Raw genomic sequence first — 27391 nt, forward strand, 5'->3', positions numbered from 1 at the left:
TCAGGATTTTCCTTTCCATACTTTTCCAGACTCAAATTTACAAACCTTTCCATAGATTTTTCAGACCATTTTTAACATAAATGGATTATACAGCATTATTTTTGGTATATAGTAGTCACCTGTAAATATTCTTATTTTCAGTTTTTTTTCCATTGGTTTTCTCAAAGCGATGACATGCGTTTACAAGATGAGAAGAAACCTCAAACGCTTTATAACCTGCATTTATTCACCTCTGACACATCAGTTTGATACTGTAATCGTGTTTTGATGTTGAATGATCACCAAACGGCCAAGTAAAGACTGATTTAGATGATTGTTTGCTGCTTTGAGTGGCACACGCACATTCGCTGTGAAAATACGCGCCTTGAATGTATTCAACTGTGTACTAAACTTTTGCTATGAAAACACTGTTTGAAATTCTTAATTATATATTTTAGAAAACTTTATAGGGGCAGCAGTCTAGAAACATTTCTCCATACTTATCCAGACCTGGAAATTACTCTGGAACCCTGTATAATGGAGTCCTGCTCAGTCATTTTTGTTTGATTGCCACTACACAAGTTTATCCTTATTGGGAAACACCACATAAGCACAGAGTGGCCTTGAAGCAGTCACATGACACTGGACAAACAGCCGAGTCATCTTGCTCCGCTGCAGCAGAAGATAAGCACAGCACATGCACTCTGCGGAGGAGTGCAGTGAGGTGGCAACAGCAGTGCCTGCAGTATGTGTGTGGAAACTGTCCCAAGCTAAAAGAGATTCATAATTTAAAGCTAGGTCAAACTATTGTTTTGATGTAGTAGCTACACTGCTGGCTATGTACTTGAATATGTCGTCTAAACAAAAGCGAAATATAAGGCACAGACACGACCGTTTTTAGTTCGCCTGCATTATATTCGACATGAATTGGCACTAACTGCAGATAAAAATAAAATTAAACATTTGAAATGCATTTAAACATTTCCGTTTTTCATCCTCTGGAATGCCTCTCACCACAGACTAGTAGTCCATTAGGGCGCACAATCTGTTTCTGCACAAATTATTTTATGTAGCAATAACATGACAAATTTCTAATTATATTATGCTTATTCATGCTATTCTTAAAAGGATGTTTAAGATTTAATATAAATTAAGCTTATTTATATAAAATCTGAAACATTCTTTTAAGAACAGCGTGAAAAATCCAATTGTATTTATAATATTACGAGTGTAAATTTGATCATTTGTAAAGTCATGCATTTTAAATGAAGTAGAGACTGAAACCCTGGCTACATTTGGTGTAACACCACAACCTAGTGTTCACAAAGTGGAATTGCACTTTCACCATTGTCGATTTAAGAAATATTTGTAGAAATTAAGCTGCAGAATTGCTCAAACGTAGTTATTCTGAGCCAATTAACGAGTTTGTTTGCCCATAAAATCTTTAAGATATTAGGTTAAACTTATTTGGCTTGCTGTCCACTGAAGAGCGGCTCGATGAAGCAGCTTCAACTCGAGCTCTGATATACCCCCCCAGTGGCTAAATGTATAGGATATGATAATTGAAGGGCAAGGTACCTGAGATGAAGGTGGAGTTTGGGGAGGTGGAGGGATACTGGAACAGCTGATGCTGGAGAGAGGCAAGCAGCTGCTTATATACTCAGGCTGTTGATTGAAAGATTAGATGGGCTCACTCCTCCCTAACTTGCGTTTAGGAACTTCATATAAATAAATACATCAAATGACAGTTTTTGCAAAATGATTTTATTGAGTCAATGATGAAGAATGAGGAAGCATAGGTTAGACTGTACAACGAAAAGCAGGTCTATATTCAGTACTGAGCACAACAGTCAATCTTTAGAATGAATTATTTTTGATGAGGACTCATAAGCATCCACATTCATCAAAATTCAAAAAACCTAAGTACAAAAAAGGACCAGAAATGTCTGAGGCATCAAACTGGAGGCACTAAGAATCCTTTGTGGCAGGCATAAGTCTTGCATAATTACAATAATCCTGGGCAAAACTGAAAAGGGCAAATCAGCCACCTCCGATCAGAAATCGTGTTTAGGAGAAAAGCTACAGTGAGAAAGACAATTCTTACAGGAAGAGCAGAGAAAACGTTTATCTCTCTCACACATCACAGTGTACGGAGGAGGAACACAGCTAAAGTAGTGTATCTATCTGCAGCATCGCCCTTCCTTTAAACCGGTCAACTGTCAGGAGACGACAGAAACCGATGCGCTCTGATAGAGGCATTGTGTATGTCAGTCGGTGACGGCTTTTGTCCTGCTCCTGTCAAATCTGTCAAAGCTACATCAGACAGTGACGTCATTTGCAAAAGCATTTGGGTTCAACCTCAGGGCTCTCGCACACAGGAAGTCGTGGGACTCGTAAACGTCCTCAGCCATTCCTCTGGGTTCTGGCAAGTGCGTAACACTTGCTTTATTAAGTTCAAAGGCAGATAATACAACGTTTTAAGACTCGGCATGCTAGAACTAGGCAGAAAATACTAGAGGTTATTCAGCATTCTCAAATGACACAAACTCGTTCGAATCAGTCAAAATCTTGTGCTTGTAACATGTTGTGTTTAAGAGAAAGTCGGATACTAAGACGACAACAAAAGCTCCGCAATGCCCAATTTGCTGGCATCGGGGGGCAGTGAATGGCACTAGAAGACACAGGACACTACTGTACAGTGGAGCGTGAAGACGTAATACTTGCTTTTCACGAGCCTCCCGGGACTCGAGCCAGGGGCGTAAGGCAGAATTCGACACCAGACAAAGAGTCCTCTACTGCTGTGCCCGTCTACAGCCATCTGAATGCACAGACGACGCATACAGGGCATCATTCGGCGCAAACACTAAGAGGAAGCAGCCAAAAGAGCAGCCTCGAATGGGGCGAACTGCGGGCAGGGAGTCAGTATCTCTGTGGCAAATACAGCTATACATTTCAGTGTAGGTTACAAATCTGTTAGAAAAGAGTGAGGAGGGTGAGGTACAGACTATTTACATAAAATACTTACTACAACGGTAGTATTCAGGGCGGACATGGCACTATACAAGGTAGCTACACACAACCATTGAGGGAACGAGGTTCACGTCGCAAGATCTATCCCTTTTGAGGAAAGTTGTTCGAATTATTGGTACCTTAAACACGCGGCACTTGTGAATACAGACGCTTTTGTTAGCGGGGTCTGACCGAAAAGCCAGTATAGTTTGGTTGTGGATTTAAAACAAAGCAAATAAATTAACAAGACACCTTTTTTTTTTTTTTTGTTCCCTGATGGATAAAGAAGTTGTTCCAGACTCTAGCGAGGGCAGAGCGGAGGAGGATGTCTGCAGGCCAGCAAGGAAACGTGATTTCTAGCCACTGATGGAGAGCTACAATTAGTGGATGTTCCTGAAGGCGAACAGTTAAAAGTGGTCTACATTCAGCCCTGAGTTCATGCTGTATGCATACTGTATCTATCAGCTCGCCTAGCGTGGCTAACCACAGTATAAGTTCAGTTTATCAAGTGGTATGAATTGTGAGCGTTGTCCATCAGCAGAGGAAAATCAGAGTGTAAACGTTTTGAAACATAACTTAAGAAGTTTATCTGTAAATATATTCATAGATCTATATATATATAAAAAAAACTGATTCTAAAATTTTACAATTGATTAGACATCTACACGTTAAAAACACCAATCAAAACGAGGAGGGGGAAAATTAAGGCCAGGCAGGTGTCGACAGAAAGGCTCAGAACATAGTTCCTGTTAAAAGGTTAAAACAGCATTTGCATCTCATCTTGCTATTTGGTCAGTAATAAAAGGCTCAAAGGTAACAGATCAAAGACAGTGCTAGAATCTCTTCCTGCTTTCTTCCACTTTTTGAGGGAGGAACGCATTGCGTTTGGCACCTTTCGGCGAGAGGGTGCCGCTCAATGACACGTACAGCTTCTCTCGGCAGGACAAGTGTGAGTGTAATGCACTCTCTTCTCTAAGCTTACTCTTTAAGAGAATAACTACCCGCCGTCCCGTGCTCGTGACAGACCGCTAGGCTAGGCCGCGTCGTCTTCCTCGCATAAAAGCACGTCAGAGCTATTCAGAAAGGTTACTGTGTGGAGTACAAACATCTGAGCAGAAGAGGGTTATTTTGGGGAGATCTGAAAGGAAACGGTTGGACAAACATCACTGCAGCATGAGCTGTTTGAGGTTGTCGTGCAAGATGGTGTCCTTGACGTCACGGAAGACCAGGCGAATGTTCTCTGTGTTAATGGCGGTGGTGAAGTGGTGGTAGAGGGGCTTCTGCTGCTGGTCTCGCCGCTTGTTCCGGAAACAATCCACCAGGAACTTCTGCACGTCCTCCAGGCTGTGCGGCTCCCCTGTGTACTCGGGGAAGTAGTCCTTGATGGCCACCGTTTTGACCTTCTCCTCAAGCAAATCTGTCTTGTTGAGGAAGAGGATGATGGAAACGTTGCTGAAGACGCGGTTGTTGACTATGGTCTCGAAGATGTTGAGTGACTCCATGAGACGGTTGGTCAGCCGGTCCTCCATCAGCACCTGGTCGAACTCGCTTGACGAGACAAGGAAGAGGATCGAGGTGACGCTGTCAAAGCACTCGAACCACCTGCGGCGCTCCGACCGTTGGCCGCCCACGTCCACCATCTTGAAGGGCACATTCTTGATCTCAAAGTCGTACTCGTGAATGCCCTTGGTGGGCTTACGTGCCAGCAGGATGTCTTGCTGTGATGGTAGATACTCCTGTAGAGAGAGAGAGAGAGAGAGAGAGAGAGAGACCATCAACCATTAATCAGGGATAACGTGAAGGGACAATACAGAAGATTCAAAGCAAAATTTAACGGGGCATCAAATAAAAAAAATGCATGTTATTCTATTCTTGATGTTCATGATAAAAAGATTGTGGTGTAAAACTGGTGAGTTCCAAGCACAGGCACTTGAAACATGGTGGAATGAGATTTGCATGTGGTGGACGATATGTTATTAAATCACAGCATGCGACAGCAGTTTGCATACCACACATCCGATAGATACCATTTGAAGTCTGGAATACACTACACTGTGTACAGTGTGAAAAGATTTTAAAACACTAGTATCAAACACTTTCATACATTTAAACTTTGTAAATGGTTAGAGAAAATCTGGACATTTTCTGCACTTTTCTGTCAAATCTGCCAATTCTGACAGGCCAAAATCTGCAGACTAGCTCTGACTTTGGGCAACTAGTGTTGACTACAGACTGCGAATTGGGGCAAAAATCTAGGCAAAACTTGAGTAGTCTATTCCAGTCTTAAATTAAACTACTAGAGAAAATAATTATGTTCAATTAAAAAGACATTAACCCAATTTGATATTTTCCCTAATAGTACTGCATACACACCTTCTCTTAACAATTCGGTAGCAACTGTAAATTCTTAAACGTCTTTTACTGAAATTAAAGAGAATTTAATTTAATTAGAGAGAAATTAAAGAATTTAAGAGGTAGAAATAGCGTTTATAGAAATACAGATACAGCGGGGGTCCAAAACTCTGAGACTACACTGGGATATTTATTTCCATTTAAACATGGAAATTACTATTAAGTTTAACTAAATAAATAGGCCATTCAAAGAAATCTCCTCTATGGAACAATGCTCACTTCTTATCTGATCAACAACATTTTGTTTACCCTTTGTGGTCGTCTAAAGGGGTTTTGACTTTTTCCAATATTTTTGACGGGACCGGTTTGCGCACATTCCAGGATATCCAAGCAGAATACAGCCTACCTGGCTTTTCTTTTTTCTTGCACCTGAGGTTGCGATCTGCTATGAAAGCTTATGGCGTGCCATGGAATTCTGTTTTGACTGACCACCCAATGTTTAGCTGGATTGATCCTGTCAAAGATCCCAGAGGGGCGGTCACAGTAATCTATAATTCTTCACTCAGTAGTGTTCATAAGCCTTTAAAGATACTATCAACGTGGGATTTGGAACTTTCTTGGTTAGGATTCCACCCAGACTGGGAAACAGTGTGGTCAAACCTTGGCCTTACTTCTAAAAACCTTAGTCATGTACTTGTTCATTTTAAGACTATCCATCGTTTCTACTACACACCTTACAAGCGATATCGCATGAAACTTATACCCAATCCATACTGCAGTTTCTGTAACACTGACGCCACTGGTACATTTCTACATATGTTTTGGGACTGTCCAATGATTCAACTATTCTGGAAGTATGTGATTGTTATGTTACGTGATCTTACAGGTCTATATTTGGATTTGGACCCCTGTTTACTATTATTGAATGATGATTCAAAGTACCAATTTTCTTTACGTGACAAAAAAGTGTTGATGGCAGGGTTCACAGCTGCAAAAAAAAGCTATTTTACAGCAGTGGATAACCCCAGATACAAACTTAAAGCAATTTTGGATAGTCTCATTTCATTACATTGTTTGCCTTGAGTGTACAACTGCAAAGATCAATAAGGCAAAGACAACCACTGTAAACACCTGGATGAATATAGCCTCTGCCCATAAGAACTTCTTTGAATATTCTCAGTCAATATGAGTTTGCTGCCAGTGTTTGTTAAGTGTGTTGTGTTCTGGGCATATGTGTATTTTATTTCTATTCTCATCCGAATGCTCTCTCTGTATGATATGTGTTGTTTATTGATTGAAAATAAAAAATCATAAAATCACAAAAAAGTTTAACTAAATAAAAGTTTTGACATAAAATGAGAATAAATATTTAATACTCTGCACAATTTCTAGGTAACCATTTAAATTTGTGACCCTGACTATAATGTGAACTTTATCCTTTATTTAGTGACGAAACAAATAGTTTACAAAATTGTAGAGACATTCATGATATTTTTTTTTACTGGTAAAATTGCTATGCTAATGTTAACATTTTCATAAATCAAACATTGTTTATTAAAATAAAGGAATGTGATCTCAGACTTGTGGACTCCATTGTGTGATCTCATCATGGTTTTCCTTACAGGAAAAAAAAAACCTTGTAGATAAAACACTACAATAAATCAGTGGTACATAAAACTCAAACTGTGGGGACAGGACAACCAGGACAAAAAAAGCAAACAACTATTACGGCCAGCCCATGGCTCATTCTCCACATTGTTGGCATACCAGAGTTGGGGGTTGGTGGGGGACAACATTAGCAAAAAGGTGAATCTGGATCAAAGCACTGGCCAATACAGAGTGTGAGGGCAAATGCACACAAAATGCATCAGCTGAAACTCTACACTAAGTAAACGCAAGACATATCAAGTCGATAAGAGAAACCATGCTCAGTGCTAGCACATAAAACCTGAGAAACATTTCTGAAATTCCAGACAGGATAACATCAAAGACGTCTGCCTTGAATGGATACGGCATCCAACATGGCGGTACTCATGTCTGGACGCTGAACCCATGGAAAAGTTGCGTTATTTGTAGGGCTGCACGATTAATCGCAATTTCCATGTAATCGCACTTAAACCGATTATCATCAGCATGCTGTAGATGCGGTCAACATTAAGCTGATTAAGCTGCATCTAACAATGATTTAAGATAGGGGTGGGCTATATAACAAAAATATTATATCACCTTTTTTTTTTTTTTCTTCAGGAAACTCACGATTCTAATCACGATTCTTTTTCATGTTGGTTTTACTATTTTGCAAGTAACTGAGCATTACAGCCAAACTAATGTCCCCGTTTTAAAAACAAAGCCTTACAAGGTAACAAAATATAAGATAAAAAAAAAATGGCAGACATACATCTGACTCATTATTTTCTTTGTTATTAAAAGATAAGAACAAAGATACACATTTCAGCTACAGTAGGTGTATTTAACAGCAGCAACCAGAAAGAAATTAAATGAACAAATATAAAAATAAAACACTACATAGACTTCACTGCATAAATTATACATTGATTCTTATTAAAGCTACTATTGAGGTTCTCAGTCAACAGCAGGGAGTTGTTTTCTCTTTGTTTTTTGTTGTTTTATTAACATTAAAAGGATAGTTCCCCCCAAAATGAAAATTGTCATAATTTACTCTCTCAAGTTGTTTTAAACCCAAATAAGTTTATTTCTTCTGTTGAAAATAAAAGTTATTTTAAAGAATAAGGGTAACCAAACAGTTGTTGGTCCCCAGTGACTTCCATAGTATATTCTTTCCTACTATGGAAGTCAATGGGGAACAGCAACTGTTTGGTTACCCTTATTCTTTAAAATATCTTCTTTTGTGTTCAGCACAAGAAAACAAATGAATACAGGTTTGGAACAACATTAGAGTAAATAATGACAGAATTTTTATTTTTGGGTGAACTATCCCTTAAAGGACAAGGTGCAGCATGTTTACTATTAGGCTACTGTCACTTTAAGACCGGCACGCACCTACTATACACGCATATGACACGCACCCGATTTTCTCTGAAATGTTTGCTTTCACTTTATACATACTGTGTTTATGTAAATCTTGTGTGTATTTGACAGTATTAGCGCAATAAGACTCAAAAGATAACTTAGTCCAGTTACCAGGCGCTGTTTGGCAGGCTTTTAAGTGCATCGGGTGTATGCGCTCAGAAAAGCGCATCTTAGAACAGCGCATCAGCACGCAAAAGAAATATTTAACCGGCAAGGCTTTAAAGCACATGCAAATAATGAATTTTTGTGAATTTTTGTGAATTCCCGTGAGTGTAACTACCTCTGCGTTAACGTGATGTGAATGTAAGTCGCATTGTACAGTATGTTGGGACGAAGGGGGCAGAACTGCAACTGATAGAATGCACTGTAGCACGATACTACGATATTTCTTCAAAAGCAGATCGTAGAGACATTTAATCGTCCACTATCAAAAATCATGATATCGCACAGCCCTACTTTAAGATGTGAAATGAGGATTTCTAGTCATATGAAGATGAATTGCTTTTTCCATTGAGAGATTCAAACTAATGTTCAACCAAACACACCTCTCCCTGACACATACTCTGCATGCCTGCATTTTGTTGCCCAAGGTAACCCTTCTTCCTCATCTCTTCCTAAATATTTATGCGTCTGGGCCGCTGAGGTCTGTCTTTCCCCAAACATTTGACTCCCACACTTCATCCACCCAAGAAGGATGAATGTAACTGAAACAAACACATACTTTCCAACAGAGTCAAGCGGCCATTTCCCTCTCTGAGCACACTCGGAAGCGTGCAGTATTTCCTCTTCCTGTTTGTTGATGGTGTGATTGCAGAAGTGGGTCCACATTGCCGTGACGTGGCCGAGTGAAGAGTAGTCAGTCTGAGGCGCGCCGCCCGGACCAGAGCGCATTCAACTCTGCTTCCTTATTCCCCCGAACAGAAATTTAGTGTGCCAGACATGAGAAGCGAGACCGAACGACAGCACGATGTCAAGGAGCATAATAATGAAAGTAAGATATGTGAATGGTCCTTTCAGTCTCTCTTCCACACGTGGTATTAGTGCTTTAAACAATAAGAACCACTGTGACCGTTTTCATAAGCTGTGAATTTAAAACAGGTTATCTGATCTTTAGTTCAAGAACAGAGCTGTCTGGAGTCAAAGCTGAGATAATAATCATCACATTTACTGCAGTCAGCAGCGTCTAGAAAGAGCACAAAACCACAAACATCCGTTTAGTACTGAGAGCAAGAACACGAGCGGCAGGCGGCAAGTCACATGACGCAAAGGGAACTGCACTGAGCCCTCGTGCATCAGCCAGACGCTGATGCTGTGACAGCTGCAGTCTCAAATGATCTTCAAAAAACGAATTCGTCAACACACTCCACATATAACATGCAAAGGAAGTGGGAATAAATATAGGGATATAAATAACTAGGGTTCTGAAAAAGTTCTAGTACTAAATAAAATAAAAAAATAAAACTATATCGACTCAATTCAGTACCTGAGTGCTGTCATCATGGTTTGAATATGGAACAATAGTAGTAGTGTAGGCCTATTAAAAAAATGAGTGTAAAGACTGCTTTTTTCCATCAAACTGAGTCAGTCAGCAAGTCTGATTAGTTTTTTTTGCCCAATTTGGTAAAGAGAATCATAAAATTTCTTTGGTATTACTACTGAAAGTAGGATTGTGCTTATTTTCTATTTCTGATGGCCAGTGTTGATTGATAAGAAAACCTACAGCACATTTCATCCTTCTTCATCAGTGTGATCATCAGAGTATGAAAACCCTCAGGTCATCCTTAATCACGCAGTGCCTTCTCCACTGATTCTTTCAAAGGACTTAAAACTGAAGACTGGCGATTTCTCAGGGAAAAATGTTATGCGAAAAAGTTGCTATAGGAAGTATTGTGAGAAAGGGTTGACACGTGACCTTTGATGTCAGCAGAGCTAGTTTCACTTCTCTCTGTATGTGCTGGCTGGTGAGCAGGGAAACCCTGTCAAGGCCCACAGCGTTGTGAGAAAACACAGACGGGCATTCATCTTTCTGACATTATCTTCAGCCATTGCCCATTTCCTTCATGCTCTGCCGTATAAAGTGATTCATCTAAGACTGCTTTGACTGACAATATAAAAGAGCTCTTTAGCAATGCTAGCTGTTTCTGTACTGCACTTAATCATTCAATATGAAATGGATCAGTCTAATGAATGTAAGTACAGGCTGAGATGTTTATTTAATATGCACTGGACAAACTCCATCATAAGTACTCCATAAGACAAGGTTCCTAATTTCTATTCTGGAACTATTGTCAATATTTATCCAATACATTTCCAGGCCCATATGGAACGTATGCCCGCACATTTCAACGGAAATTAAACTGCCATTTACAAACATGAATGCAACTTTAAAGCTTTACAAACTTAAAATGTTTCACCCTGGGTCATTGCACACCCCATGTAAATGAAATCCTGGGTTATTTTGCTTCAATGTTTTACATTGCATATAATTTACAAGGATTTAATTAATCCTCGGTATTCATACGCTGCCGTTTTATACTGTATATTCCTAAACCCTGGGTTAACAACCTTATTTGCACATTTGTTGTGTCAAGTGTCACTGCCTGGACGAACACCGCAAAACCGGTGCTCCAGAGCAGGTTTCATAACACTAGGTAAAAAGTGGTGCTAACCCAGCTTCTAAATTTCAAGTGTGAAAAATTCCTTTACCCGGGGTTGAAAGCCATGTGAAAAGACCTTTTGTTTGTTACACGCGTTGGCTAATTTGTTAGTGCTTTCCACTTTCAATAAGAGTCAGCTCCATTAACAAATTTGACTGTGTTTAAACCCATTCAACAGAACTCAATCTAAAATGAGTGCATTGATTGTTGATTACCCACCACGAAAAATTAAAGGCACCCTAAAGCATACTAAATTACTTAGAAACACTATTAATCATAAATATCAGGTCTGTAAAAAACATGTACACGGACAGAATGATGACATACAGCTACATATGCTTACCGGTGTTCCGAGTTTGTCCAAGTTATCCAAGAAATATTTCACCGATTCACCCTGAGAACGACAAAAAGCAGAGAGAATCAGTCAGGTTACCAAAGAACTATAAACTGACAATGAAAACAGCTGAGCACAAATGAGTCATACAATCAGTTTGCACAGAAAGTTAACTGAGGTTCATTTCTTCATAATTAGATTGATCTAGATGAACTTACGTGCTCGTGACAAAAAGGTTATTATAGTAAAATGTTGTCAAATAAACCTGTCAATCAGCGAAAGTGTAAAATGTGCAGAGATATGCACTTAAAGAAATGAGGGCCTCATTTAACATCAGAACAGACGGATGTGACTCATGAAAACCCTCTGACAGGATGTCAGTAATCACAGAATTACAATCACAGACAATTTTACTGTAATCTTTTATTGGCTCCCATGGAGAAGAGGCTTGCTGAGGTAGTCGGTGTTACGCCATGTTCGGACGTACACCGATTACATTACTTTGCCATGGCAGCACCGCCCCAATGTCATGTTGCTTACTTGTAGAAATTAAAACCATTTAGTTCAGTTGGACAACAGACGCTACAATTATTAACTTAAAAGCATCTGCTCTGCTCCATACAGCATGAGATGCAGAGCGCAGCACAGTGAAGCAGGAGTCAGATTTCACTTATTGCGTGACAAGAGTAAGGAGAGATGACGGACAAGCCGATGGCGGAGGATTTGGTGTGCAACAGATATTAAGCGTCATTGAGAAATATCTTATCTTGTAAAATGTGCGGCCAGTACCTCCATACAGACAGTAAGCGTGAGGGCAGCACAATATTGGAAAAAACTGACATTGCGATATTTTGGTTTTCTGCTATATATATATATATATATATATATATATATATATATATATATATATATATATATATATATATATATATATATACATATATATATATATAGCGATATGAAAACCTTTTCACCAGTTAACTGATTAGCTTTATTTGGAAAGAACTAATCATTCATGATATTGATGTTGTAGCAAGCTTATTTACATTTTTAAGAGTTCATAATGGTGACTCAGGGCTGTACCAGAACCACTTACAGCTTTAGTCATCAATTTGTGACATCTGGTCTCAGTATGGTACACCAACTCCAGAAATGAACTCCAAATGAACTTCGTTTTGCTCTGATTTTGTTTGAAATGACACACCAGTTTGTTCTCTGATTTTGCTTGAAGTATATCTGGGCCTTAAAGGGATAGTTCACCCAAAAATGAAAATTAGCCCATGATATACTCACCCTGAAGCCATCCTAGGTGTATATGACATTCTTCTTTCAGACGAATACAATCGGAGTTATATTAAAAAATGTCCTGGCTCTTCCAAGCTTGATAATGAGAATGAATGGCTGTTTGTCTTTGGAAGTCCATCAAAGTGCATATATTCATGATAAAAGTGCTCGAAACGGCTCTGCAGGGGTTAATAAAGGCCTTCTGAAGTGAAGCGATGCGTTTGTGTAAGAAAAATATCCATATTTAAAACTTTATCGACTAAAATAACTAGCTTCCGGCAGACGGCCGTAAGCAAGTCGACTTGCACCAAAAGAGTAACACTTGATGTATGAATAAATGAATGGCTTTATTTCGAACATGTAAAAGAAACAATAATAATAATAATAATAATAAATGCAATAAAAGCTAAATGGACCAAAAAAAAAAGAAAAACTCGAAACAGAAAGCAAAACAATATTAACCTATACATGTCCGAAAAGGAGTAAGAAGAAGCAGACGCTTATTTAATCATATCCCTTCTCCAGTACTCGTTAATAATCATCCGGTTGGCTGATCATCTTAATCTGTTTATCTCCACAAACCAAGAAATAAAAAAATAACATACATATCTACCTATGTTTTTATCCACCATAAATAATACATTTATGACGTATGATGTAGGAGTAGCGTAAGCTTTGACGCCTCTCACGGTTCAAACAAACAGGGCTGTGCAACCGCGTTCATCATTACGTTGTGAGTTAAGTTCAAGGGTTAGTCTTTCGCCGTAAATCGATGCGTACGTCCGTCTGCCGGAAGTTAGTTATCTTAGTCCATGAAGTTTGAAATGAGGAAGAGCCAGGACATTTTTTAATATAACCCCGATTGTATTTGTCTGAAACAAGAATGTCATATACACCTAGAGTGGCTTCAGGGGGAGTAAATCATGGGCTAATTTTCATTTTTGGGTGAACTATCCCTTTAAGGAAGAAAACACCAATGCGCACTCTGGTTTGGAAAATGAGAATTGTGAGTAACAGGAACAAGCTGCCCAGGAAACAGCAACAGGGCTTGAGTTAATGTTCCGTGACACTCAGATGTATAATGGACCAATTAGCCGCTTGCAATTTCAACAGTTTGGCATGCTGACAGGACAGCAGGAAGGAGTTCTGTTGTTCAGCTTCCTTCTTAACATCATCCTCATCTTTCTCAGCGTATGATGGAGCTGTAGAGCAAAGCTCAAAGGGAGCAGTCGGAAAAAAAAGTCTTCCTCATTTCCTACATAAAATACCATTTCAAAATATGACAGCATCTATTTGCATATTGGGGTTAGCTGAGGTCTACAAGAGGTACACGCAGGTCTTTTGAGGTGGCTTTCAGTAGAGAGGGGATTATGTATGTCTTAAGAAAACCCCTAGTAATCCTCCCCCAGCTGGGCATGAAGCCACACTGTGCTGTTCATCTTCAATGAAGGGTGTGGGCACACAGGAACAACACACTCAGAGCAGGCCAGGATATCAGTTTCTGAGAAATGCTAAAAAGGAAGTCCTGTTAACTCAGCAACACCTGAAGCAAAGCCCACTGAGCACTGTTGGTTCACTGCAATCTGTATATACTATCTGTATATTATCTATAATCAACACACATACATACACAATTTTTTGAACGCAAAGTCACTTGATAATGTATATAACATATTACATAAAATGTATATGCAAACAAATATTCATAAAAAAATAGGGATGCATCGATATGAAAATTTTGGTGATACCAATGACCAAAAATTATTTATATTTGAAAGCCAATAACCGATACATTGCCAGATAAATCTAAATCCAAGTTTTCATATAATTTTTGAGAGACTGATTACAAAAACAAAAGTCTCACCATTAAAATCCATGTCCCAAGCACACAATTATAATGTTCTTATTTTGTATAGCCTATATGACAGACTTGTGTTGCACTTAACTGTATTTGTTTAACTATAAGTAATTCCAATAATTTTCTTAAACAACTCAAAACCATCATGGCGAACAGTGCACATCTAATGCGTCTCAGCTGAAGAAAATAATCCATTATTTATCGGCTTTAAGATATTGTCCAAATTCTTTTATTGGGCCGATAACGATATCAAAAATGAACATATCAGCCGATTCCGATATGGTAAATACAGATATAATAAATAAATGATATACTGTATTTTCCGGGATTTTTTTAATCATCTGAAACGCGCTATGATTAACATTTCCAAGGCGACTTAAATGATTATAATACAATATATTACGATTAATGTCAAGAACGCAAAACATGCGCAAAGCATACACATTGGGATTTGTGCCGAATGAGAGAGCCACACAAGTCCAAGTTTATTTGTATAGCGCATTTCCCACAGTTTCAGTTGGTTAAGGCATGGCATTTATAATAAATGTTTATGATGAATGCCACTATAATTTATATTGTTCATTCCTCTTCTGTTCTGAATATAGTTACATTTAATTGATTTATTGTTGAGTAAGGGGAATTAAAATACGTTTATAGTGCTTCTAACTTTTGTAAACATGGTTTTATTTATCTGCATTGCACATAATTTCTGAATGTAATAATAAAATGCTACTTCTACACAAATGCGACAAGCAAAAAAAGAGCTGAGCTGATAATGTTGTTTTCACAATATACACAATATTCCCCAATTATAGAATTGCTAATATTCGATGTATTGCCCAGCTCAAATATATATAGAAAATATGGAAATAGACTTAAATAATAATATAAATTATGTTTATTTTTAATTATGCATAACAGTATATGTATTTCTCTTTTATGTCTTATTCAATTTTATTTCATTTTATCCACACTTGTTCCACAAATGTTGGGGAGTATGTATGGAATGTATGGAAGATATAAATATTATAAGAAATGAGTAACTTAAAGGAATAGTGTACAAATTAACAGCATTAGTGAAAGTCAAATATATTGGACAACCTAAATGTCAAGATAATTGCCAGACAAGATGATTAATAAAATAGCCTAATGGTTATCTGTATTAAATAAATAAATAGAAAAATAATGAGCAACAGGGTCAGCACAATATCTCCTTCCCCAGGCCTCAGATTTGCAGGCATGCACGAGGGTCTTCATTTTAAATCACAGCTCAACATTCCTTCATGGATCATGCAATCCTTCTTATAGATCCTGGTAATCTTAGGCTGGGACGAAGGGAAGGGGAAAGATAGGCAAGCCTGAGAGTTCAGGCAGGTCAGCCTCCACAGAGCCCTCTTCATCCAACAATCACACTTACACTAGTCCAGAGTACTACAGAAATGGACACAAAACTCTTTCATGCTCCTTTCCAACCCTACAAGTTTCCAGCTGTCCCTATATGGGGTGGGCAGAGCACAGAAAGCAGTATTTGGGAAAACGGGAGAGAAAGCACACTTGGGTGGATGTCTCCTATCTAAACATCTCTTCTGGTGCCTTTAATCTGCAGACATCATGGATCCCGCGGTAATCGGAGCTGAGATGAGCAGTGCTGAAGACGGTTTCGTTTTATATTGCAGCATGATCATCTAAATTGACCAGGCAGTGATCATTTTGAAAATGCACTGTCTTGCAAGTATTACCTAAATCAGATTAAGCCTTCAGTGAGTGGGGTTTGAATGAACCTCACCGACTCACACAGATGCTCAAAGACTATAAATAAACCGTGTAATGCAGGGTTCACCAATCTCGGTCCTGGAGGGCCGCTGTCCTGCAGAGTTTAGCTCCAACCAGCTCCAACACACCTGTTTGAAAGTTTCTAGTATGCCTAGTGAGACCTTGATTAGCTGGTTCAGGTGTGTTTAATTGGGGTTGGAGCTAAACTCTGCAGGACAGCGGCCCTCCAGGACCGAGATTGGTGAACCCTGGTGTAATGATTCACCGAACTGAATCTGACCGTTATAAACTATGTGCTGGCTTTTTACCAAAAGAAGACGGATCAGAGTGCCGTGTACAGGGGTAGTGAGAGCAGAACAGCAGTGGATTAGGATTATGCAATGCCTAGAAATAAGAGGAGGGGTGGAGCGAGGAGGAGCCAGAGGCGAAGAGATCTTGGCTGCAGGAATCTAGAACAAGTTTTGTTTTGTTTCATGTTGGGTGCATACCATAACCCCCAGAGGCTGGAGGGACAGAGTTGTGAAAGCAGGAAGCCTGATAATGTTTTGCACTCGACACACGTGGTTAGTGGATTACAGAGCACAAAAGTGTTTTGTTTTGTTGCCTTCACTCACACAGGCTGAATGCAAATCACCAGAGCCTGTGGCAGAGGCTGCCTACTTAACAGGCGAACTGTATGGAAACCTCAGCGGTAATGCAAGGATTTGCATTTGACCAGCCTTTGCTCAATGAAAACGGAGATTCCTGAGCTTGGTGAAGAGCAGATCTACCCTGTTATCAGTTCCACAGATCTGGGCCGCAGTACACAGTGTCAATGTTGTGTTGTTTCTTGTCCTAACCAGCATGCATCCGCTGCTCTGCTAAAGTCCCAACATGCCCATGCTGAGAGGATCACTGGAAATGGACAAAGACCACCTTTATCCTCCAGCAAAAAAAGCAAACTCTCTGTGCATGACACCAGTGATTTCTAAAATGAAAAAACTACATCATAACTTATGCACAGGGAAAAACCACGTTTCACGTTTAATCACAATAATACAGCCGCCTTGGGCTGTCATAGTCATGCCCTTTCGGCTAACAATTAATTGCCGTACAAATAATTAACTAGCAGCAATTAAAATGTCAAGTTTTACAGGTCACTTACACAGAATGTTTGACATACATGCAACTTAAAGAGCCATTCATGAACTTGGAATCATACAATTTGCACTTTCAATGCATGTTAAACTTTGTTTAGCATTAGGGCAGCACAAAGTACTACAGCACCAGAAGAGAGACATAAAAACATGACGTTCATGTTGCATGGATGATCGCAATCATATGATGTATAAGTGCAACAGCCCCAAATTTTTCACATCAATTTTACTTATCAATTTTAATTATCAATGTGGATCAGTCTATATCTGCAATCTCTCGTTCTTTGTAACCGCTACAATTCATAATAATAGGAGTTGGTTACTGGGTGTGAAGTCCTTTGGTGAAATCAACATTTAAAAATGGGGAAGCAACGCATTAGGAACTGAGAGCATTTAGAGAAGTCTGAAGTTATGTGCTAAGATGGCACTTGCTTATGTCAGGGCCTAATGAGAAATCGTTTGAGATTTATAGGGGAAAACCAAACATTATCAAACTAGACTGATATGCTACCCAAGTAAAAAAAAAAAAAAAAAAAAAAACAGGAATAGCAATCTTTAATCTACGTTAGATAAACAAGTCCTAGGGCAGAAAATCTGATGACGTCAGAAGCAGACTGATGAAAAACAGCTCACAGCAGCCAGGCCTGAGCACAACAATGATGTGGTTTACACATCCTCCTAGATGTACGCACACGCCATCTTGGCAAGGCAAGCTGCAAAACTTTTAGATGGGGTCTAAAGTCTCAACGTATTTTTGTCCAAGACTTGTCAAATGGCAAAAAAATCCCACAGACTCTCTGTAGTGCAAAGTAGGTGGCTATGACCTAAAGTAACATTTGCACACACAAAAAAGCATAATAACTAGCATGATGTTAGTTTATAGGTGGGGAAAGTGATATTTGATAAACGCTGTTTGGAAGTTAGTCAGACCGACACACGAACAAACAACAACAAACCTGTGTAGCCAATCTTCAGCATTAGGGAGCGTATGACAGTGGAGGAGAGAGAACAAGCAAGAGAGTCTTTTTTGAAGAAAGACTGCAGAAATAGAGATGAGACAAAATACAAAGAGAAAATCTCAGAAGAAATCACTGGAAAATGATGGGCTATGACTGGGCAAGAGCTTTAGGACCCGCTTTATCATTAGAAAAGCTTTCCAGCGCTGGAGAGAGAGAGAAGCGGGAAGGCCTGAAAATAGACACGGAGGTTGCTTTGATTCGTGTCCACACGTGAGTAACACTGGGTTTGAGTGTCATTGTTTGTCTGGAGCTGCTGTGCTGTTGGCAACTGACAAGAAACTCTTGTTCATTCATCACTGCGCTTTATTTTTCGTCAAGCATTATTTTGTTGCGCTTCTGCAGAAATCTACTCCTGGATTGCTTGCGTAACGGATGACGACGGCTAGAGAATGCGGTGTTTAGCGTCATTGTTAGTGCACTCGACTCGCATGCCGACAACAATTGTCCCGAACAGAACCCATTTCCTGCTAAATATACAGTTTCACTCAATCACACATTACAGAAGTGAAATGCATTATGACTTCACATTGAGATCACCAAAAGCTCACCAGCTGAAATTCCCTGCGCCGGTCATATGCGTTCTGTATGCCGCTGTCAACCCAGAGGGAACGGATCGATGGCAGGTACTGCAGGAACACTCTGGTCTCCACCATCCCCTGTGACCCCATGGCTGACCGTGTGTCAAAAGCCATCATGGTGTCTCCATGTGCCTGGTTTGTAGGGTCTCCCCACGGGATATGCAGCTTTTCTCTGGCATCCACAAGCACTCGAACACCTGTGATGACAGCAATAGGAGGAACAATGGAAAAAAGGGAATATTATGAGTGGCTCTCCATTGTATGATGCTGTGTACTGACAAAGTTCAATATGATGCTGTTTTCAAGTTTAACGAAGCAAACAACATTAGACCCTAAACACTTGGATAATTGTATCATTTTTTTCAAATTTCATCAAAGGTTTATCATTTATTTACCACAATACAAGACAATGGGTCTGTATGAAAGGATGCATTATAACTGTGCAGTAGCCCATTAGTGGGGGGTGCTTATGAATACGCGCTAATTTTTCACTGTCGCTTTTGAATTCACGATCATGTGTACTCTGTCTATAGGCCTATAACATGCCGACATCAGGGAGCTGCGAATGTGAACTCACTTTTCGAATTTGCGATGACTACTCTGTATAGAGGGTGCAGTGGAACTGACCACACATTTTGCAAGATGAGATTTTTTTGTAATAACACTCAAAGACCTGTTGCACACCAAATCCTCCACCATCGTCCTGTCAGTCATCTCATCTCTCCTTACTCTGGTCACATAATAATTGAAATATGACTCCCGCTTCACTATGCTGCGACGCTGCACCCCGTGATGTATGAAGCAGAGCAGACCCTTTCAGTTTATAATTGTAGCATCTGTTGTCCAACTGAAACGTAACACCAGTAACACAGACTAACACAGCAAGCCTAATACATGCATGCATACATACATACATCTCAGGATAAAAATGAAATGCAGAGCCTTTGAGTAACTTCACACAGCTACAAGGAAATTCATAACTTCACACTGACTACACGATTAATAGAGCTGCACGACTAGTTGTCGATAATTTAATCGCTAAAACTTATCAATGGTCTATTAAGTAAGGTCACCATTAGAGCGCATATGGCTTAAGCAAGGTGTGAACAGCTCATGTGCAAAACAATTGCAGCAGACACACAAGGAAACATAGCCAGCGTGCGTAGTTACGTATTCTAATAGTATTAATGCTAGTGGTCGACCGATACATTACCAAGGCCGATATATTTTCGCAGTTATAATTAAATGCACTGGGTGGCGCTGTAGAGCGTGTTTAACAAGTGAATCGTATTTGATCACATAATGTCGTCGTCAGCCTCACGAAGTTTGCAATTACTTGGATGAAAATGATATTGCAAAATGGAATTACTTTTAATCAAATTTATTAATGAAACCGAGTTATCATAATATCACCACCACAATGAGAAATCACATGAAATCCAAACACCAGTCGACTGAGGAAGCAGCTGCTCATCACGCATTAACGACAGCAGGTAAGCGCAGCTGTACCCCGAGGGAATCGTGATCCGAGATGATATCTTCTGATAGCAAAATGATTGATGCTTCCTTTAAGTTTTCTCACTCGAGCATGTGGATATTTTTGTTTTTCTCAACATGAAACAATATAAACACGATAATGCTGACTTGAGTGCATGTACGTTCTGTACATAATGGCGCAGTCTGCTTTATTAGCGTTTTTTACCTAGTTGTATTCTGCTAGTTGAGACCTTTTCAACAATATATGACAAGTCTATGTGTTATGTACAATGATTTTCCAGATCATGTAAAGAAGTTGGTTTTTTTCATGCTTTAAGCTTTAAAACAACACCTATTTTGTGTTGGTTAAGCAAGTGGTTAAGTAACGTGATAACTTAGGCCTAGTAGAGGATTGTGACTCCAAGAATAGGAATCGAATCGGATCGTGAGGTGAGGTTTGATTCAAGAGATTTGATCAAAAACGCTGATTCATCCAGTAAAGAAATAGGTGAAGTACTTGTGAGTGATTTATTAAATAATTTATTCAAAGCAATTTTATTAATTCATTCAAATAATAAAAATAAAATAAATAGACAGCAGCAATCAACACTGTCACAACCTAGTAACATAGTAAATCATGTTATTTTGTTAGTTGTGATCTCTAGGCCTATGTGAACAACAACAAAAAAAGTATGATTCTCACACATTCCTGCACATGAAGCATTCAAGAGAACAACAAATACATAGTTTCAATGTAGTAAATAGGGCTGGGAATCACTGAGTACTTCACGATACGATACGATACGCGATACATTGTTCACGATACCGATAATATCACAATATGGCGATAATCGATATATTATCAGTAATAACTCACAATATATCATGTTTTAAGAAATAAAAAGATTTTTTTTTTTAATTAGGAAAATGAATCTCCATTTCGTTTTTGGATGAAACACAACAACAAAAACAACTTGTCTCTTATCAGTTGCAACAAAACAGTCACAGACACTATTTTTGTTTTGCTGCAGATGATTTTTTTCACTCGGGAGAAATCGAGTGGAATCGGTGATGCTCGCATGGTCGCGGATCGTAGCGTGTGAGAGGAATTACAAGCCGAGCCGAGCACCTCCCGACCTCCCGATAATTTTTAAACATGTTTTTTCACCAGCTGTCCCCTATTGCCAAATCATACACAACCACGTCGATGGGGCTATACCTCAGTGGCAGCAACCATACAGCGTGCGCATACACGGTCACTGTCACACACACACACTTTTCTCTCTCGCTCTCTCCCATTCGCAACATGACGGTTTAGCGCGAAAGCCCACGTGATTGCTGCCGGCTCGGGATAAAATTCATGCAGGACAGTCGTGCCTTGTACCAGCTGCTTTGACGCGATTATCAGTTAAACTGATCTCACGACCTCCCGAGTGTCCGAACTCGCACCGTGTACGCCCGCCCTAACGAGAATCGATCGCGGGAGAAAATATCGCGAGATATCGCCATATCGATATTTTGGCGCACCCCTAGTAGTAAACATGTGAATATCGGATTTAGCATTGCTAATGACCTAGGGCTGCAGAAATACACAGAAAGCAAGAACAATTTCATTTTAAAAAGACAATATTTAAGGCGGACAGTGCGCATACAACAGCACAACAGCGACACAAGAGTCACATATCAATTGCACTGCGCAAGTGTCAAACTCAGTGTATGCTCATTGCTCACTACCATTTGCGCTCTCTCACCTTAGCCAGTCACTCACTAACTGTGCTGTCATCATCAGCACATGCTACAGTGACTCTGCTCACAAGCGTCTACATTACTGAACATGCATTTAGTGCAATGAACCTTAAAATCTATGCTACAGATATGTGGAATAAATGAGTTCTGCAGCACACACTCAAGATGCCATTAACATCACATACGTACATTATTTTCAGTCTAAATGGGTCTCGAATCTCATCTTAATTTATGCTTAATTGATAGTCCCAAAAGAGCAAAATGTCCTCCACAGAGGTCCGCATGTGTCCTACAAAAGGCATAAAGCACCAGAACAACTTCAGCTGGGCCCTCAAAAGCTATCTGTCCCCTTTTGTAATGTAATCCTACAGCAACAACATGAAAATCCTGTTTGTATCAACACAAAGATAAAAAGATTAACGTTTTACTGATGTACTTGTCCCAAGAAACAAATAAGAGCACGAGACATCACCTACATCACTCCTGGGTGAGGGTTTGAGTATCAGTAGTGTTGGTCATAGTTTTGTATACTCAGATTATCAGCGTAGGAGAGACCCATTGTAAGCTGGTTTTCACACCTGTCTTTGTCTTTCAAAAACTGGCGTCCCCAGCAGTCATAGAACAAATAACCTGCTAAACCTGTTTCCACTAGCAGCTCTCTCCCTCACAATGACAGAGCACTTTTGACCTTTCAGGTATTTCCGAGTTTGGTGGAAAAGTTCTTGGTAACAAAGAATGGTTATTGAAACAATGAATGGATTTACTTTGCGGTTATCTTCCATTCTGCATAGAAACCAACCAGCCTATTCCATCCCAGATTTAAATAAACTGCTCTTTCTAAACCATTTGTTTACAATCAGTTACGCTGCCAATATAACTCAAGCATTTGATGGAGGACTTCACACAATATTCTTCACCCTTCTAGACCTCACGTGCAGCTATAAGCCGATCCAGGGTCTTTTCACAGGATAAGACCTTAATTGTTCTCGCCACACATTCCATTGTGAGGTGACGGCAGGTCAAGAGTATTTAACCGAAGGCCCTTTAAAAGGTGAGTAATGTCCAAGTAGAAGCCCATTAGTGCAGCACAAAATGGCATGTAAAGAGAGCTGTCTCTATTATATGCATGTCCTAAAGCACAATCAATAACAGCAGTCCATAGACACACATTAGCGAAAGCAAATAACCATTCTGTCTAAAATACTCATGCAGGGTTTTTCCTGCATAGAGAATTATGAGGTGGCCGCCTCCGTCAAATTCTGTGCCGCCTCCGGCTCTTGACAAAACTCGGACATACAGTCACATGCTCAGATACACTTTTTCCACCGTGACGGTTCGGTTGCGGGTTCCATTCTCAAACCGCATAGTTTGCCGATAGCACTGCGCGGATCATCATAATCCGCGGGTCGGGCGGGCCAAGTAATAAAAACATAACATTCCAATTAATCGAGGGTGGATGACAGATAAATCATTATAATGTGTTGAGTTTAATAAAGACACGGAACTCTCATCACGGTGAAACGCAATGAACGTGCGTCACTCTTTTACTTTTACTGTTTTCAACAACGTAATTCTCTTCAGGGAAAACCAATCAAGGAAAACATATCAGGGCTTGACATTAACGCTTGTCCGGGACACATGTTTTTTTTAGTTTTTTTTTAGGGACAAGTGAGAGAGAATTGTACTTGCCCAACCGGACAAATGCCCTGATTAAAACGCCAATATCAAAAAATAAAATAAAAAAATAACAAAGGAATCATCGAAAACGCAAGGATGATTCTGATTTTATTTCATTTAATGTAAGTGGCGATTTATAGCCTATAGTTGATAATAATATAAATGTCTTACTGTGTTTCCCCACGTTTTGATTGTTAACAGCCTAGTGTCGTTCTAATTGAATGTATTGATCAAATTGAAGAATTTGAAATGAAAGATGAAGCATACATTTAATAAAATTAGGAAAAATGCCCTTTATAAAGGTAAAAAAAAAAATGTAAAGAGTGTTTTCCAACAGTGATGTAATGAAACATTGACAATTTAAGTTCTAAGGGAGTAAAGCCCGTTTAGGTTATTAAGGAAATGTAATTTTGCCAAAAGAGGAACTTTTATTTTAAATAAATGTTCATTTTAAATCAGCCTACTTCAGTGTGATATGTTGCCATATCATCATGCTTAACACTGAGAATTTGAATAATTGTAATGTGATGATCAGATACAGATCTATATCATATTTTGGGCGGTTGGTGGGTGGATTATTTTTAACAGCAGATTTGGGGTGACTCAAAGTGCACCAGACTAATGAATTTATTTTTAAAATGTACAAACCGACCTCCACCCACAAAAATACTGTGGGAAACACAGTAGGCTATATGATGGTCTACGAAAAATACTAATTTAATTATCTTACCGTTAAAATACATGATCGGGATTTTACCACCTCCGCCTCGTTTAGAGCCAGGAAAAACCCTGCTCATGTAACACATACAGTGCAGTTTCTCCCCTGTCCCTTGTCATTTAGGAATAAGATCACGATCCTTTAGTGATTAACCATGCAGCTCTAATTAGAATTACTGCACAATTCTGTATAAATTGAGAATGTTTTATTACTGAATGATTTGTTTTGAGTTTTTGAACAAATCTCTTAAATGAATGATTCAATGACAAATACATGTCATGCACCTCCGGAAGATTTTTTTTTTAAATAACCCCTTAAACCATGACTTCTGGCAAGTTTTGTGGATAGAAATGGACATTTTGAGACATGCAAATATGACATACCATCAACAGATCAAAGCATGATTATTGCAGCACGTACCTTGAACTGGTCACAAATAGAAACCTTCATTTTATAATTTTAGACAGGATTATTCATGTTTTTGTATTGTGTTAATTTTCAGCTATTAGGTAGAAATTGATGGGGGAAAAATGAAACTGCACAACCCAGAAAAAGATTTACAATTCATTGAAAATTTTATCTTAAATGGCAAAGGCCACACCCAATCTGGGAGCACTTAATTTTTCTGGGCTTTTCATAGAAGATGCTATTGTGGGGGGGCCATTAGGTGTCCCAAAACAACAAACCCACGTATAAAAAAGTAAATACTCACTATTGGCGCTTTTCCATTACCAGTACCAGCTCAACTCGACTCGCCTCGGCTCGGCTCGGCTCGCTTTTCGCTCCGTTTTCCATTGCAGATAGTACCTCCACAATAGTACCTGGTCGTCATAGCGACGCCGCAGGAAACTGACGTGACTTAATCTTTTACGCGAGACGCGCGAGACACACCTGCTACCCACACACACAGGACAATGGAGGAAATCGAGTGTATGCTGTTTTTGGATGTTTTTGTTTTTGCTGTTTTTTTATTCAGGATACTCCGTCTGGCGCGTGCAATGATGACGCAGTGAATAGTGACGATTCTCTCTGACCAATCAGCAATCTGTCGTGTTTTCACGTCACATTTTAGTATCGCCTCAGCTCGCCTCAGCCCGCTTAGAACCTCGCCGGAGGTGGTACGAAAAAAAGTACCTGGAAGCAGGTACAGGTACAACTTTTACACAATGGAAAACCAAACAGAGCCGAGCCGAGTCGAGCCGAGTCGAGCCAAGGCGAGCTGGTACTGTGTAGTGGAAAAGCGCCATATGTCACTCCCTCAGTTACCATCTACAGTGTAGTGGAAAAGCGCCATATGTCACTCCCTCAGTTACCATCTACAGCTCACTCGCAATTAACCCGATAAAGAATATTAACGTAGCTATCCTAACCTTATTCAACTACAGACCTTCCTCAATATTAACGTAGCTGACCTACTTTACTGAAGTGCGCTGTAAAAAAAACAACAACATAGGAACATTGCGTGTAAACTTTTTAAGATTAAGATATAAGATTATTTTATTTATTAATACTCAATACATAATACTATTTAATTTAATATTCCAATATCCAAATATGATACTAAATCCCACAGAAAAAAAGGGCTTCTATTTGTCTTTACATTTGAACACTGCACATTTTAAACAGGACACGCATTAACTGAGTAAATGTTAGCCAATACAAACATATTTATAGAAAACAGTTGACAATGAATAGACAGGAGTCCAATAATAGCAAAACGAATCACTTATTTTAAAAAGCATATCAAGTATAAGTTAGACGAATCCAACATATAATGAGGGCTGTGTTAACAGTAAATGTCCGTCATTTAACGAATTTTAAAAACACAGATGGATAATTCAAAATGCTTTGACATTTTGACAGATAAAAAACACACACGCAAGAACAAAATTTAAACTTAAAACCCGTCAATTTCAATACTATTATCTTCTCTCTCTGAGTGCACGTCTTTGTGAGAGAGAGCTCGCGCAGCACTGATACAACGGTACTTTTTTTATCCATAAGTAACTAACGCGCTAGTTTTCATACAAAATAAATATGTAACATTATTAGGTACTTTAGTTATTATTAACACAATAACGTAACGCATACAGGCTACGTTTCTCAACACTGAGAATGAATAAATAAACGCCCGTTTCTCCAGACTCGCGCTCATCAGTCATCCACAAATCACAGCACTTTCATAATCACTAAGCCATAGGGATTTCAATAATTTTATAATTTGCATGGCTGAATGATGTCTTTCTCTTATCTGAGTGACCATGAATAACAGAGTATTTTAAGATAATCCATGCGATCACTCCCATGTGATCATCGAATCCAGAGAACTCGATACAATATTTCAACTTTCCACATCCACCCCAGCCTGTTTACTCTCAGGAGTTAGAAGTACCGTGACTACTGTACTGTCCTCACTTATGAAATCAGTCAGACGGCGGGCCGCGGGAGTGGAAGGGGGATCGAGCGGGATTCTTTATTGCTGTCGATTTTCAGTCTCTTTTTAATGATAGGCCTTACGCATCTGTCAATCATCCCCGCTTGCTATTTGGGGAATGAATCCAGAGCTATGATTGGTCGAACTCCTCTTCTTTTGCTGTTGCTTGATTTGAGGACCGCGCGGACTGAGGACTGCGACACAGAGGCGTCACCAGGTTTTTGCGTAGTTTAGAGTGACAAATCGTACCAGCGTACTTTGAGGTCAAAATGCGTATCCACTACGCAAAATGAGTACAGGTTGGCAGGTC

General features: G+C 39.3%; 1 protein-coding gene across 1 annotated transcript in view; it reads right to left on the reverse strand.

The window, feature by feature from the left end:
* Positions 1-1721: 1721 nt before the first annotated feature.
* The window catches only part of gna13b (guanine nucleotide binding protein (G protein), alpha 13b), a 32222-nt gene continuing 6552 nt past the window's right edge, over positions 1722-27391 (reverse strand). Inside the window, exons 2-4 of the mRNA XM_084115932.1 lie at positions 19001-19227; positions 11392-11442; positions 1722-4724 (exon numbers count right to left, since the gene is read on the reverse strand). Coding sequence (XP_083972058.1) covers positions 4152-4724; positions 11392-11442; positions 19001-19227 — 851 coding nt within the window. The 3' untranslated portion in view covers positions 1722-4151. The remainder of the gene's footprint in view (positions 4725-11391; positions 11443-19000; positions 19228-27391) is intronic.

The sequence above is a fragment of the Abramis brama genome (assembly GCF_963993115.1).
Source record: "Abramis brama genome assembly, chromosome: 1".
Taxonomy (NCBI): Eukaryota; Metazoa; Chordata; class Actinopteri; order Cypriniformes; family Leuciscidae; genus Abramis; species Abramis brama.